This window comes from Neomonachus schauinslandi, chromosome 13 (assembly GCF_002201575.2).
Source record: "Neomonachus schauinslandi chromosome 13, ASM220157v2, whole genome shotgun sequence".
NCBI classification, from domain to species: Eukaryota; Metazoa; Chordata; class Mammalia; order Carnivora; family Phocidae; genus Neomonachus; species Neomonachus schauinslandi.
Genome location: NC_058415.1, coordinates 60206319 through 60222780, shown reverse-complemented (window position 1 = coordinate 60222780; position 16462 = coordinate 60206319). Strand labels below are relative to the sequence as shown.

The following is a 16462-nucleotide window of genomic DNA, read 5'->3' as shown; positions in this document are numbered from 1 at the left end:
CGCGGCGCGCGACGAGTGCGGCTGCTGCGTGCGCTGCCTGGGCGCCGAGGGCGCGAGCTGCGGGGGGCGGGCGGGCGCGCGCTGTGGCCCCGGCCTGGTGTGCGCCAGCCGCGCCGCGGGGGCGGCGCCCGAGGGTACCGGGCTCTGTGTGTGCGCGCAGCGCGGCGCCGTCTGCGGCTCCGACGGCCGCTCCTACCCCAGCATCTGCGCGCTGCGCCTGCGCGTCCGGCACGCGCCCCGCCCGCACCCTGGCCACCTGCACAAGGCGCGCGATGGCCCCTGCGAATTTGGTGAGTCCGGCTTCTGCCCCGCGGTGCTGGGGCAGGAGGAGAAAGAGGGACCCCAGACCTCTGGGATGTGGGGCAGAGGATCCCTGCATGCACCGTGATCGACAGCCTCAGTTTTCCCTTCGGAAGCAGTTTTTCTTACCTGGCCAGGTACTCAAGGAGACTGGGACAGAAATCCACATCCTCCACCCTTCCTTACCAAGCTCGTGGAGATACAAGCCCTTGAGCTGGTCAGAATTTTGGTGAGCCTACTGTCTCTTTTGGTACTTAACTACCAAAAGGCCTTCAGTTACATGCAGGCCTGCCATGTAGGCCTCCACCAGACTGGGAGTTGGGAGTGGGGGGGTGGGGTGTCCTACTGAGTGTAAGTCCCCTGGGACCAGCAGCTGGCCAGGCCAGGTGGGGATTTTGAATGGAGAGGGAGGGAAGGTGAAGATGCTGGAGGAGGAGGAGCTCCAGACAGGGACTCAGGAATCACTGGGTGAGAACCCCAGGGTTGGGAACCTGCTGGGATTCCCACCCAGGAGAGGGATCTCCCACCCGGGACAGGTAAGACATTTGAGGACCTAAGTTCTGAAAAGATGATGGTGCCATCAGGGCCAGACCTGGGTTTTGCGGGTCTAAGGCTCATATGATTCAGCAGGTAAAGGAATGGAAATGTATTCATTGCTCGGTACCTAGAAACTTAAGGTTCATTAACATCCCAGGAACGTCATGTTTGGATGCCATGTTTGCCCACCTCTTTGTGTAATTTTTAAAACTCAAACAAAAACAGACCAAAAACATTGGTAGGGGATGGCCAGCGGAGCACCCTGATGGCCCATTAGGTTTTGGAGAGCTGCCCCCATCCACACTGCCTGGAGGGAGCGGTGGAGAGTTGAGGGTGAGTGAGCTTGTGGCCAGCAAGTTCCAAGGACCTGGCTTGGGGTTCTGGCCTAGGCCTGGAGACCCAAGTCTAGAGCTAAATGCCTACATCGGTGTAATGAATTTAGCTCCAACAGGGAAGCCTTGGGGTGGGGGACAACCTTTTCCAGGCCTTGGGTAATTTCTCGTATTATTTCCCCCCAAGCATTCCACGTACGTGCAGCAGACCCAGCGGGTTGTTGGGGATGGGGCAGGAAGGCTCCTGTCCCGGGCAACACGAAACCAATGTGCTGCCCATTGAGGGGGCTGAAGCAGCCCCAGAGCATGGGAAGGTCACCGTTGGCTATTCCTGGCTGGGGCTTCCAATGGAGGAAAGAGCTGGTGGGTGCTTCCCAAGCTGCTACGGGTCCTCTGAGTGACCTTGGGCAGGTCCCTGCCCTTCTCTGGGCCCCGTCAGCCCTGTGGAGCCACAGTTGAGGTCCCTTCCATTTTGAACTTTTGTTTCTGCCCTGTGGCATTTCAACAGTCCTGCCTCCTTCCTTCTGGTTCCTATCACTCCTTTTTACAATCTGCTTTCTTTAGCAGTTAATTCACAGGCAGTTCTCTTTGTCTCCAGACAAGTCACACTTACACTCCACACGCTGGAGACTCCAAGAAATGCTGACCAAGTCCCCAGAATCTAACCGGTGTGGATAGTCTCAGATGATTTCTCCCTGGAGTGATATTCTGTTCCTAAGACCGAGCCACCTTGAAGACACATGGACTAAATCTGCCATTGTGCAGAGGAGACTGAGACCCAGGGGGGCAGGGGACACAGGCAGGGTGATCAGTAAAGCCTGACCAGCACCCAGGACCCCGACGCCCTCTGTAGTGCTCTTTCAGGACAGGACTTGAGAGTGTTAAGTCAGGCAGGTGGTGGTTGCCATGGTTACCAGAGTGCGGCCAGATGGCAGATGGCAACCCCATACCCCTAATTCATTGAAAATTACCAAATGACAAGTAAACGTGACAGCCCCTCCACTCTGATCTATGGGCTCTGAGGCCCACCCCAGGCACAGGCCCCACGAGTAAAGATGTTCAAGGGGCCAAAAGGAAGGAAAGTCAGAAACTGCTTTTAATGATCCTGTTAGTGACAGGCAGCAGGCCTCCCTACGATTCAGCTCTCCTTCCCCACCCACAGTTGTGTCATCTGCAGCAGCCCCGGGCACTGTGGTCCCGTCTTTGTGTCCTGAAATGTTTGGGTGGCCCCTGCGCTGGTGTCCTGGTGAAGCACGGAGGTGTGGACAGGGGCATCTTTCCTAGCCCAGGTGGCACCTCATTCTGTGCTGCCCCAAAGCCATCCTTTATTTAGAGGATGAAGCAGGGGTACTTTTAACAATGCCCCCAGGGACCCTGGTGGGAGGGAAACGGCTGAGTCCTAGCAGCAGCTGTTCTGCTTCAATATTGTTAATAAAATCACCCCTCGCCGACTCTCACCTACCCTTAAGTAAGCGAGCACCTGACTTAGACTGAATGAGACCTCCGTAAATATCAGGTTCCACACAGGGTGGGAAGTGTTCTCTGCAACCATTTTCAGGCTTAAATTCTGACCTTTTCCTATGCTCTGAAATTCCCCCCAAACGCCCAATAATGAGGGCAATCCTTTGATTAACACATTGAATGAAGACTCGCCCTGTTTCCACGTAGGAATCATTCTTTACTGTTGGAAATCGCCCTTGCATCCCATCTTCTTACTCAGTTTTCACAACTACCCTGGCCAGATCTCACTCCGATTTAACAGAAGGGAAAACTGAGGCACACAGAAGGGAATTCCCTGGAGCTGCGTGCCTAGCTCCTAGCTGAGGTGGGGCCCCAGCCTGGGTTTGCCTGGCCCTTTTTAGACGGAGCCATGCACCTCTAGCCCGATGGCCACCTGATTAGGAAGAGGCTGCAAACTGGCCAGCCTTGAATCCTGAGGGTTTCTCCGTCCAGATCCACCTTCCTGTTTCCCCCCCAAGGCTTGTTGCTGGCCCCCCTGCTTGGCACTGGGGGACGGCTCCTGAGAGGAACGGGGATGGCTTCACAGAAGGGAAAATATCTGAGCGGAACCTTTAAGGACTTGTAGAAAATTCTTGGGGAGAAAGGGGGATGGGGAGGTAAGAGCAGGTAGGGGTGATCCTGGGGTGGGTGTGACCCCGGGCTGCTGGGAAGCTCCCCAAGGGGATGGTTGGGGCAGGGCCGTGGCCAGCCTCGAGCGCCAGGCTGAGGGATGCAGCTTCGCTCGGTACTAAGTTATTGGTTTCTTTTCTTTGCTGTAAGGTGGCATGGCGTTCTTGTTGCTGCTGTCATTATTTTAAAAGGCTGTGTTCCGTGCGTGCCCCCTGACCGGTGGCTAACGTGGGGAGGGGGCTGGGATCCTGCAGGCAGCAGGTTGAGAGCATGTTTTGAATGCTAGATTAGGTAGGAACAGGGTCCCGGGCCAATACCCACCAGGGCCCTGGGCCCCCGCAAAGCTTCAGTGAGCTCTTGAGATCCTGAATCTTAGAAAATTCACCTCCCTCCGTTGACATTCCAGCTCCACCGCAGTCTGTGCGAGGCGCGTGTTACCAGGTAACCAGGAGAGGCTGCAAGCGCCACTTTGTGAGAGGGACAAAGAAGGGGGGGGCCTCGTGCTCAAAAGCCTTTCATGCCGAGGGAGGGGCTGTGAGGCACGGGCTGCAGGGAGCCGGATTAAACTGTTTCTCCTTCCACATCGGAACATGACTATTAGCATAAATTATCAGGGCTGCTCAATGCGTTGGTGATTAAACTCTTTGGTTGTGCACTTCTTTGTACAAGCAGATGGGGTCCTGGGGGATGACTTTTGATATTCTTTCTTTCCTGGGTACATTAACTTGAAAGAAACCTCAGAGGCATTTGGGAAGATCTTTCATTCGGGGCGTCAAGGACATATCTAGTTGACGGTGTTGGGGGGGGTGGGGACAGATCACCGCACACTATAATAATGCTGCCGGCCCCTCCCACTCGTACAGACCCGCACGGTCAGTAATTCAGTCACATTCATCCTCAGCAGTCACTGTCTTCATTTGCAGACCAGGAGGAAATGGTTAACGGCTTGCCCAGGCTCCCGTGGTTGGCACCGGGACCCCAGCACTACCTCTGTGGGTGCACATGTGGGTGACGGTTCTGTTCCCTGCTGGGTGGATCAGTGCCCTCCCAACTTTTCTCGAGCTGTTGCTGGCATGGACAGAAGGAAGCAAAGTATTTAGCAAGGAAGAGCTAGAGAGACCACAGACTGGGCCCACCAGGCACCATCCTCCCTCTTGAAATCCACGTTGCTCTTGTCACACGCAGGTAGAAAAGAAAGTGTGGCAGTTCGGGCAGTAGTGAGGCGAGAGGCTGTGCCCGGGCTCGCCAGAATGAGGGCTGCGGGCGTGGCCTCTGGAGCCTCCGGGCAGGGCCCACCCGGAGGCCTGCTCCCTGGAGGCCAGTAGGGGCTCTGGGGCAGGCCAGGCACTTCCAGGAGATTCCCCGTGGGGTAGCACAGCCTGCCAGGTCCTCGGGTCTCTCTGTGGGAGAGAGAGTTTGACTCAGCTGTGATTTTTTAGTTTGCAAGGGGTCTTGCTCTGTTTTACAGTTTGCAAGGGTCTGTAAACGCCTTGCAAACTGTAAAACTGGAAGAGCTGTTTGACTCACAGCTGTGATTTATTACAGTGACAGGAGACAAAGCAAACAGCAAAGGGAAAAGCGGCTCATGGGGTAAAGACAGGGAAAACCAGGCGCGAACTTCCACGCGCCTCTCCCAGCGGATCACACGGGACACCCTGAATCCCCCAGCAGTGCCTGGTGACAACACGTGTGAGTGTTGCAAGGGGTCTTGTAGCTCTTCCTCCCAATAGCCTATGGAGAGGGGAGGGGAGAGGAGGGGCGAGGAAAAAGAACAGATGCCCCTGCCCATTTTAAAGAAGAAGAAACTGAGACCGCGTCACAGCATTGGTGTAGCAGAGACAGGATTTGAACCTGGGTCCGTCCTGCCCATGGTAGTCATGACGTTGAGTACCCCAGCACCACATTCAAATGAGCCCTTGGGGACAGTAGGATTGGGAATGTCCTGCAAGTATAAACAACGTATCACCCATTTAATAGTGTCTTCAGGAGAACTGCTCCTTGGGGGGTGATGTTTGGAGGGTTTTTTCCTGTGTAGAAGAGTAAACAGAGCAGGCCTGAGACTCTGTCCTTAGAAGGGCCTGCTGGCCAGATTGACCCTTGGCTGGTGTCTGGGAACTTGGATTTGGGGACAGTTCCCACCGTCCCCTCAGTGATAAGAGTGACTCTTGGCCTGAGCTGTTTGGGCCAACACCACGGTTTATGCTGCACGCCTGCTTTCCTTCCGGGACCCTGGAATTTTGGTACGTGCTGAGCAGAGGGGGCCCAGGTGACCTGCCCCCAACAAAAGTCCGGGGCTCGAAGTCTCCAGTGAGCCTCCCTCGGATGGGATTCAGGGTGTCCCGTGTGATCCGCTGGGAGAGGCGCGTGGAAGTTCGCGCCTGGTTTTCCCTGTCTTTACCCCATGAGCCGCTTTTCCCTTTGCTGTTTGCTTTGTCTCCTGTCACTGTAATAAATCACAGCTGTGAGTCAAACTGCTGAGGCCTGTGAGTCCTCCTAGCAAATCACTGAACCTGGGGATTGTCTTGGGACTCCTCAACACAGTCCCTAAAGAACTCTTTCTTGTTCTGGAATGGAGTCCATACAGACAACAAATATTTCACTTTAAAACTCAGTGAAGGGGCGCCTGGGTGGCTCAGATGGTTAAGCGTCTGCCTTCGGCTCAGGTCATGATCTCAGGGTCCTGGGATCGAGTCCCGCATCGGGCTTCCTGCTCCTTGGGAGCCTGCTTCTCCCTCTGCCCCTCTCTCTCTCTCTCTCTCTCTCTGTCTCTCATGAATAAATAAATAAAATCTTTAAAAAAAAAAAAAAACACTCAGTGAAGTGTTGATGGAATCAGGGTCCCTGGGTTTGAGTCCCTGCTCCTCCAGGCACTTCACCTTTCCGAGCCTTGGTTTTCTCGTCTGTAAAATGGGGACAAAAGCACCTGCTTAGCAGGGTAGGTATAAGGACGAAAGGAGCAGTGTACATGGAATTGTCATCTAAGTAGAAAGCAAGACTCTTTGGGACAAACAAAGCTCAGAGCCAGAGCCTGGGCTCAAAGCCTTGCCCAACCATCTAAACCCGAGTAACCCTGCCTAGCTGCACTGCTGGTGAAATTGCTGGAAAGATGGAATGGGTTAATCCCTGTGAGCAGACTAGAGCGCCTAGCACACAGTGAGCTCTCAGAATTAGGTGGTGGCATTTATTACCATTATTACCGTGATGATGATGATGGCTGATTATGAAGAGCTATTATGGATAAAAATATTTTAAATTTAAAAGCGGATATGTTAACATTAAAACCAGATTACTCTGACAAAGAGAAGCATGAAGAAATTTTTTGAGATGAACTGGACTCTTCTAGATCTTGGTTGTGGCAGTGGTTACATGACCGTAGGCGTTTGTCAAAACTCAAGAGCTGCACTCCACAAGGAGTAAATGTGCTGTATGTCAATTTTAAAATAAATAAAAATTTGAATGTTACTTTGTCATCGAAAGCTGGGGGCTCTTTTGTCAAAGAAGTAATATTTTCTGCCACAAGATCAGTAGCAAAGACAGCATTTCCAAGACAGTCTTTAAAAGAGGGAGAGGGAAATTCTAGGAGAGAGAATGTTGAAATGTGATTTACTGGTTTATTCATTTAGGCCTGAAAGGGATTGATGAAATCTCATTTAAAATTTATGACTTTACATGAATGAAAGTAAAACATGTTGATCGAGTGTCCCTCTGGAATCCATTGAGGGCTTTGGAATAAGATACGGTTCTGATTGTTCCCCCAGCGAGCCATTTGAGGACTGCTGGGCTCCGGGGGAGTGGATGTTGGCAGGAGGGTGTGGATAAATTAGACTCTTTGTCATGTTGCAGATGGGGCCCCTGCTGGAGAGCAGGGGTGTTGTCATTCTTTGTGGCAGTTTGCAGGTGGCGGGGATGCTTTGGGCAATGTTAGAAGCCTTAGGACCTTGGTTCAGTAGAGGGCTTTGGCTACACTCAGTGTTGTGGGTATGTGGAGCCATGTGCTTGGGGGGCAGTCAAATGGGCACAACTGAAGGAGTGGGCTGATCAGGCTGAGGGGGAAGAGAGCAGCCTGGGGGTAGGGAGCATAGTGTCTGTATTCAGTGGAGGCCAATGGGGCACCCAGGGGGCCGTAGGGCTCCAGTGAGGTGGCCCTGGGATCAACATGTGGGGGTTACAGGGAGGTAGGTTTTAGCTCCAGATGAAGGAAGACAAGCTTCCTTACTAGCAGAGCTCTCCTAGGATGGAAAGGCCTGGCTCTGTAGGTAGTAAGCTCTCTGTCAGTGGAGGCATGCAAGTGGATGCTAGCTGAACACATCAGATGGTCAGGCACAGGATCTTGGGGAGTTGGGCCCCTCCGGTTTGAGACTCTGTGGTTCTAAGACAATTTTCCAGAGATCTTTTTTGGCACCAGCTTGACAAGGTCTGTCTGGACGGGCCAGACCAGTCTTATTTCTGTGCCCTTTCACTCCTGTCCCTATCCCTCCTCCTGCAGCCTTCTCCCTCCCTCCCTTTGCTCTCTTTTTTTTATTGCAGCTGGACCGAGGCAGGCAAAGGCCCCTTCCCTCTCCAGGGCCATCCATGAGTCACACGGCAAAGTCCCAGGCAAAGTCCCAAGAGCGTAGACCCTGCAGTTTGATGGCTGGAGAAGGAATGTGTTTGCTCCTTATTTGCCATGTGTTTCTTCATCTAATCATCTGTTTAGCAGACATGCTTCTGGGACCCACTTACATGTCCTGTTAACTTAAACCATTGCGCTCACACTCATCACATGGTAAGATCAGCTCAACAGCCCAGCGAGCAGGGGTTATTATCCCCATCTTAGAGATGAGCAAACCCAAGCAGGGAGGATCCCCCTGCCCCGAGGCCTCCCCACTGCATCTTGTCCAAGACACTGCTGGACTAGATGCAGGGACGGGCCCTGCTGCCGTCTGGTCCAGCGGAGGCCGGCGGGCACACCCGGACTGCCAGCAAGCTGTCCTCCAGCAGCTCACATGGGCACAGACGCCCTGGTCCTGGACTAGGACACATACCCTAACGCTCCAGGTCCTGCAGGAGGAGGAGCATCCCCTGTGGGGTTGGGGGGGTGCCTTCCATGCGGTGCAGGCAGGTCCACTGAGGGACCGGGTGGAGGGCCTGAACGCCGAGGTGGCCGGACTTGATTCTTGGAGCGCCAGCGTGAGCAGAGCAAGTGGGGGGCACCGGGAGGAGGGCGGTGTGGGGTGTCAGCTAAGCACTTCTAACTCAGATGCCTGCAAGGTCGCCGTCCCAGCCAGCCCACACCCTCCCTCGCCTTTCTGTAATGTGCTGGCAGCCTCGAGCCGCCCTGCCTGGGGACGGCCATCCCGGAAGCGACCCCTCTCTCCGGTGTCCTCGGACCCAGTGCCGGCTTGAGGGGGGCGGGTGGAGGGGAGGCCGCGCGGAGCCTGCAGGTCTGCGATATGCAAACGAGCGTCTGGCCCGGCCGCGGAGGGGGGCGTCTGGGCGGTGAGCCGGCAGCTGTTCTGCGGGGCCTGTTCTTTGAACCGCCCCGCGTGTGAGGAGGAAAGCCCATCTGTTCGAAGACTTGGCGTTGGTGAGGTGACACCAGCCCCTCCTGAGCCACTCCGCGTCTCGAGGAGCTGAGCTGCAAGCAGATGGCCCCCGGGGTCCTGGGCAGGAGTGTGACGAGACCCAGGCTCTGCCACAGACGTGGCGGGCGGTTCGGGAAGCCGCCTTGCCCTTCCAGATCCCAGCTTTCCTGTTGGTAGAACAAAGGCGATGGATGAGGAAGCATGGAGGCATCCCTCCGGGTCTGAGGGAAACATGATTCGCCGCCTCCGAGTGTGCTCTTTGTGCGTGGAGAGCTTTCCTCTGCTGCGGCCCCCCTCACGGGGGACCGTGCCCGCAGGCTTTCTGCAGGCCGGGGATTTTAGACGTAGGGTGCTTGGGACCTGGCAGGGTAAAGGTTGTGACCCCCTGTCTTCCTCCTCCAGCTCCTCTGGTCGTCACGCCACCCCGCAGTGTTCACAACGTCCCCGGGGCCCAGGTGAACCTGTCCTGTGAGGTGAGGGCTGTGCCCACCCCTGTCGTCACGTGGAGGAAGGTATTTACGTCCAAGAATTCCATGTGCGTGCGCGTGCGTGTGTGTGAGAGAGAGAGGTGTTTCTTGTGTGTTTTTGTGTGTGTTATATGTGGCGCAAAGGGTTTTAAAAAGAGATCTTACAAGTCACTCTTCTTCCTTCAGGTTTATGCCTCAAAACTTTTACCCCAAAGCTCTGCCCAGAGCAGGGGAGTCGCCATCCTTCCTTGTGCCATTTGCTCCCTCAGCCACTTAGCTGTCCAGAAAGTTCATCTATTTAAAGATTTTATTTATTTATTTGACAGAGAGAGAGACAGCTAGAGAGGGAACACAAGCAGGGGGAGTGGGAGAGGGAGAAGCAGGCTTCCCGCGGAGCAGGGAGCCCGATGCGGGGCTCGATCCCAGGACCCTGGGATCATGACCTGAGCCGAAGGCAGACGCTGAATGACTGAGCCACCCAGGCGCCCCGAAAGTTCATCTATTTATCTAGCCTGGATCCCCTGGAACGAAGTTAGAGCCTACTTCACGGGATCTGGGTTTTAGAAAGACTATCCAAATCCCATTCCAAAATTAGATCTTCCTGCAGATCAATTTTTGAGAGACTGGCGTGGATCACAGCATATGTTGTCCACCTATGTCCGCAACCCCCAGAAGGGCGGGGAAACTCTGAACCGCCTCTGAGATGGTGGTGGTGTCTACATCATTACTGTCCAGCAGGGGGTGCTGTCTGCACAGACATTTAGGTTTATGAAGCCACTGACGTTTTAATAGGAATAAGAGGTGCCAGGGCTTGGCCTTTGAGTCAGTAGGAAGATGAAGACAGCAAGGATGTCTGCGGTGTGGTTCTTACCCAGAGATGCTTTTTCTAAACCACTCCTGGTTGTTCTGTCCTCTGTAGGTCACACAGTCTCCTGAGGGTACCCAGGTGCTGGAGGACCTGCCTGGGGACCACGTCAATATCGCTGTCCAGGTGCAAGGGGGCCCTTCTGACCACGAGGCCACAGCCTGGGTTTTGGTGGGTATCTCATTTGTTTAGGATTAGTGGCTGTTATTGACTGGCCGTTACAAAGCACCCTTTATATTTCTATAGCACATTACACATTTCAAAGCTGTTCTTATCCCTTTTTGGTTGGACCCTACACTAACTGTGAGGGAAGTTTAACCCCCGAGAGCATAAGTGATCCTCAGTGGTGGTCAGAATTATGGCCCCAGAAAGATGTCCATGTCCTAATCCCTGGAATCTGTGGATATGTTATATGCAAGAGGGGATTAAGGTTGCAGATGGAGCTAAGGGTGCTCATCAGCTGACTTTAATAAGGAACTTGTCTTGGATTATCTGGGTGGGCCCAGTATAATCACAAGAGCCCTTTAAATGCTGAAGAGGGAGGGATGGGGTGGCTGGGTGATAGACATTGGGGAGGGTATGTGCTATGGTGAGCGCTGTGAATTGTGCAAGACTGTTGAATCACAGATCTGTACCTCTGAAACAAATAATGCAGTGTATGTTAGGAAGAAAAGGCTCCCTGCTCGGCAGGGAGTCTGCTTCTCCCTCTGACCCTCCTCCCTCTCATGCTCTCTGTCTCTCATTCTCTCTCTCGCAAATAAATAAAAAATTAAAAAAAAAAAAAAAAAGGATAGCAGGAGGGGAAGAATGGGGGGGAGTTGGAGGGGGAGACGAACCATGAGAGACGATGGACTCTGAAAAACAAACTGAGGGTTCTGGAGGGGAGGGGTGTGGGAGGATGGGTTAGCCTGGTGATGGGTATTAAGGAGGCACGTTCTGCATAGAGCACTGGGTGTTATGCACAAACAATGAATCATGGAACACTACATAAAAAACTAATGATGTAATGTATGGTGATTAACATAATAAAAAAAATTTCTCAAAAAAAAAAGTCATAAATGCTGAAGAGGGAGGCAGGAGGGAAGGAGCCAGAGAGATGGCTGCATGGGAAAGACATGAGCCACCATCTCCGGCTTTGAAGATGGAGGAAGAGGACCGCGAGCCCAAGAATGCAGGCAGCCTCTAGAATGGGAAAGGCAAGAAATGGATTTTCCCCTGGGACCCCTAGGAAGAAGGCAGCTGGGCTGATAGCTTCATTTTAGCCCCCTGATTCCCACTGGGACTTCTGACCTCGAGAACTAAATATAGGGGCGCCTGGCTGGCTCAGTCAGTAGAGCGTGTGACTCTTGTTCTCAGGGTTGTGAGTTCGAGCCTCACGTTGGGCATAGAGATTGCTTAAAAATAAAATATTTGATAAGTTTTTTTTTAAAAAGGCACCAAATATAATAAATGTGTGCTGTTTTAAGCCATGAAGTGGTAATGAGTTATAGCAGCCCTAGGAGACCACTACGCTCGCCCCCAAGACCACGGGGCTGAGAAAGAGGGAAGACAGCACACTGGTGTCCCCCCTCGGGGCTCTGCTGTGCCACTTGCAGCAGCTTAACTAAGTCACGGGAATGCCATGTGTTTGAAAGAGGGAGGGAGGGACGGGGGTCCATGTTGGGCTAGTCACTCTGCCTCTTGAGCTTCAGTGTCCACAGTCGGAGGAGGAGGGCCTTGGACTGCACATGGTCCGAGGGCCCTGTCACCCAACAGTCTGTGACTCATTGCCAGTCTCCTGTAATATCAGGGTAACGGCGCTCCCCGTGGCCCGCAGTCGGCGTGAGTTCCACACAAGATCGTGTGTATACCCCCTGCCCAGGCTGCATGGTGGACGGAGGTCGTCATGCTGAGAGAGGAGGGAGCTGGTGTGGGTGTGGGTGCTCTCTGCAGGGCCGTGAGGACAGGCTGCTCGAGGATGGCCTGTCGGTGTCTGCCTCACTTCACTCCCGTCTGTGCCAGGGTTGGTGACTTCTCCGCCCAGCTCGGAGCCTCGCAATGCAGCCGGGTCTGTGTGGCTTTTTCAAATCAAGCACCTACCCCTCTTGATTACAAGAAGGCGTAGGGGGAAATGTTCTCTCTGGTGTTATTTTGTAAGGCTCTCCATTGGGAGCACTTGTGGGCCATTCCTTGGTCAGTCGATTTTTGTTCGTTTAACTGGCAGTATTTTCCTTGTGAGGTGTACCTGTCACCGTCAATAAAAGGACCAGGGAGCTCACAGTGAAAGGTAGGGATGCAAAGGAAACATTAAAATGAGAGCCACCGTAGAGAGGCTACAGAGAAGAAAATTTAACTCTTTCTTGGCAACCAAGGCAAGAAGAGGAATAGTGAGCCCTATCTTATTTTGAAAAATAAGTGTTCAGACGTATCTTAGGAACTAAATAAGGAAGTGATTTTGCCTTGCCATAAACTTGCCTATTTTTACTTCTAGATCAAGCCTCTGAGAAAGGAAGATGAGGGAGTGTACTTGTGCTCTTCAGCCAACGCGGTTGGGGAGGCTCAGGCCCACGGCACGGTGACGGTTCTAGATCTGAGTAAATACACAGCCCCCCACCCCCCAGCTCCAGATGACCGCATGTGATGGAGTCAGGTACATATTACATATTTATACACCTGTGTCCCAAGAGATTGAGGTGGCTTATAAGATGTATAGTAACAAAGAAGAAAAATGCGTCAATCAAAACCAGAGGAATACCAAACAGGAGTTAGGAACGTACTACACTTAGCAGGTAGAATCTCTAGTATGTTCAACACTCGTACCACTCCGGGCCTCCCACCTGGCGTGCAAACACAGGAGCTGGAACATTGTGGGTGTCCACAGGTAGGAAAGACCAGTTGTCTCTGTTTCTGAAGCTGAACAGAATATTTCCTTCAAGTCCTAGAGGGGGCAGAGAGAGAGCAGACGTCACTGTGACAGCACCCGTCTCAAAAGGGGACAGTCTGAGCTCCATTTGCTGTCCCCAGGTTTGTCCTCGTTGGCAGCTCTGCTGTCTCCAGGCCTCACCTCCCTGTCCTCAGCACCGCACGTGCTTAGCAGCATGTCCGGGAGAATCTGCATCTCCCCTGGCCCCTCGGCTCTTAGTCCTTATAGCCCCCCCCACCCGGGTGAGAGCTGGGGTTGCATCTGTCCCCTGCCCACAGGTCGGCCGTGAACCTAGGAAACGAGCCCCTTAATTAGCCAGCTTGGGCTGCGTGACAACCCCTGGAGCTGGCTGGTGCACAGCCACCAATATTTCTGTCTTGCTCACATTCCTTGTCACGTGGCCGGTCGGCTGGCTGTGTGTCTGCTCCATGTGTCCTGTCACACTGGGACCCAGCTGGAGGAGCAATCCCAGTGTGCAGAAGGTCCATTCTTGTGGCGGAGGGGATGAGCAAGACACTGAGCCAGGTACACAGTCTCATTTAAAGATTCTGCTCCAGGGGCGCCTGGGTGGCTCAGCTGGTTAGGTGGCCAACTCTTGATTTCGGCTCAGGTCATGATCCCAAGGTCGTGGGATCAAGTCACATATCAGGCTTCCTGCTCAGCGGGGAGTCTGCTTCTCCCTCTGCCCCCCACCCCCCCTCATGCTCACACGCGTTTTCTCTCTCGCAAAAATAAATAAATCTTAAAAAAAAAAAAAAGAAGAAGTGCAGTGTTAAGGAAGCGAGGGGCGTGTGCGAGTTTGAGGCGAGAGAAGTGGCTTAGAAGTGGGGAAAGCAAGGGAGATGTCGCTGAGGAAGTGGCATGGTGGATGAAGTAGTTAGAGCTCCTGGACGCAGGCACGGAAATAGAAGGTGGGAAATCCTCAAGTAGGAGTGCAGGTAGGAGATGGTTCTTTAAGTTGCCCTCCTGATACTCTTTGCTTTTTATAGTTGTTATATCATGTACCAGGACTTTTGTCCTGCACACTTGTGTGCATATATATGTATGTACCTATGTATGTGTGTCTGTATACATATTTCATGTTTTAAATATGTATACAATTTTTAAGTATATATATAATTTAAAAACACACACACACAATGATACCAGGCTATGAATGTAGTCTGTTATAGAAGTTTTCAAAAGAGAGCCACAAAGAATCATGGAATTTTAAGACCATTGCCACATAGGTCTTCAGTTCCCCCTACAACATGCAGTACTGGCCAGCTCTTGCTTGCTTACCTCCAGTGTTGTGGAGCTCCCTACCACCAGACATCCATCTTTGGGTTTTCCAGTAATTTAAAGTTCTTCCTTGTATTAAGCTGGATGCTGCCTCCGTGAAATGTGCACCCAGTGGTCCCACATGAACTTCGTGGACACCCCAGGGCCCCTCTGCTCCTCACCAGCACTACCCCTGGCCAGGAAGATTTAGGGTTAAGGATCATTTCCCCCACCTTCCATTTACCACATAGTTGATTGTGACAGAGCAGGCTTCTTTCCTCTCATCCTTTTCTCTCTTTCCTTCTAGGGTCTTAGAAACGTTGATGACAGGATGTTGGAAGAGTCAAGTCATGCATCGTTTTCCTTGTGAAGAGTTGGAGAAACTGTGTTTGTAGATGACTCCTTTTGTATGTTTTTACAAATTAGATGCAAACTAGATTCCTATGCAGATGTAGTTTTTAGCAGGGCAAGCATTGGGAAACCAGACTGCATGTGGCTTTTTTATACTTTTGAAAGGAACTGCTCTGTGAGAATTCTTTTTTAACCTAACCTCTCCCAGGGAAGGTCACCTGATGGTATGTTTGTAATTCTAAAGGGCTGGAAAAAGAAGGCCTGAGTCAGCCGTGAGTCTTTACCTCATTTCTCTGTGACTGATCAGTGTGTGTTGTAGGAGGAGGGGGTAGGGCCACGCCGTCCTCTGCCTGCTGACTTGCTGTGTGTCCCCTCTCTGGGCCTTTGTCTCCTCACCTGGGAATGCGGCGTTTGGACTAGAGGTTACCCGTGTCCTGTTGAGCCCTGCCATCCTAGAGTAAGATGGCCCTGTGGGAAAAATAGGGGAGGTATAGTCTTAGCATCCCTTTTAAGTTCCCTCCAAAACAGTTGCCGTGGCTTCATGCTAGGCTGTGGAGCTGGCCATAGCTCTTCCTTCCCTGCCATTTTCCCACCTTAAAGAGATGGAGTCCTTGGCTGGGTGTTTGGGGACCAAGATGTCCCCTTGTCAGCAAGCTCAGCGTTCTCTAACCAGGTGGGCAGTGGACCCCTGGCTTCTGGGCATCAAACTGAGGAAAGGGGGTCAGAGGCTTCTTTCTCTGGGCTGTGGGATTAGAGTGTAGTAGAATACCTTTTACTTGGAGAGGTTTTGACCTTACCCAGGAATAAGTCTTTCTTTTCTTTTCTCTTTTTCTTTCTTTCTTTTTCTCTCTTTCTCTCTCTTTCTCTTTTTCTTTCTTTTCTTTCTGTCTCTTTTTCTTTCTTTCTTTCTTTCAAGAAGAGTACTTAATATTTGGTGAAAAAATAGACCCCCTAGGTGATTCAAATTTGTTTTTAAGTCAGAATTGGGATCTCATTTGTGTCTTGTCCTTCAAGTTCATGAAGCGCTTTTCCATCTGTGGTCACTCCCAACTCCAGGACGGCAGGCAGGGTGAGCATAGATGTCCCTCCCCCTTTGCAGAGGAAGAAACCAGGCTCTGAGAGGGAGGCGCTGAGAAGGACGGGAACTCAGGGCACCTGGCCCTGGTTGGCACCCTTCCCACGCTGCTGCTCGGGTAATCTCCTAGCTGTGGAAAGGAAGGTGCTGCCTGTTCCAGGGGCCCCGGGGATCTTACCAAGGTCCCGCTCAGCTTCTACAGCACACTCCCAGGCCGCTCCCACTGAGCATGACATTCTGGAATCCTTTTTGGAATTAAATTTTCTGCCTTTGAGCCTGGCCATTACATATCTGAAATAGTGCGGTGGTATCACCCTCATGTACTACATGGCAGGAGCATGGCCTGGGAATCTGGAAACATGAGGTCCATTTGGGAATTCATCCCTGGCTTTCTGCCTGACTCCGAGCAAGTCCCCTTCACCTTCTGGACCACAGTTTTCCTCATCTGAATAAGAAGGGAACGAAACTAGATGGGTGGTTTGCAAACTTTAAAACATCGGGTCCCCTTTCTTTGAATAAGATCAGAGCTGAAACTGGTTAACTGGAAGCTGTGCTTGTCTGTTGGAGGTTGGGGCTGCAGGGGACCCGCTCACACCCCCCCTACTCAGCACCCCCGACGCCCTCCCCACTCTGCCCGCTGTCCTACCACGGGGGTTTCTGTATCCAGGGTCTGCAGCTA

At 52.6% G+C, this 16462-nt stretch overlaps 1 protein-coding gene and 1 non-coding gene across 2 annotated transcripts in view; both read left to right on the top strand.

Moving 5' to 3' along the window:
* Positions 1–14979, top strand: part of IGFBPL1 (insulin like growth factor binding protein like 1) — a 15478-nt gene extending 499 nt beyond the window's left edge. Inside the window, exons 2-6 of the mRNA XM_044920416.1 lie at positions 1–290; positions 9266–9375; positions 10250–10366; positions 12666–12824; positions 14665–14979. Of these exons, the coding sequence (XP_044776351.1) occupies positions 1–290; positions 9266–9375; positions 10250–10366; positions 12666–12815 (667 nt within the window). The 3' untranslated portion in view covers positions 12816–12824; positions 14665–14979. The remainder of the gene's footprint in view (positions 291–9265; positions 9376–10249; positions 10367–12665; positions 12825–14664) is intronic.
* Positions 11508–11580, top strand: TRNAK-CUU. The gene has a single exon. It is a non-coding gene; the product is annotated as a tRNA-Lys (tRNA).
* Positions 14980–16462: the final 1483 nt, after the last annotated feature.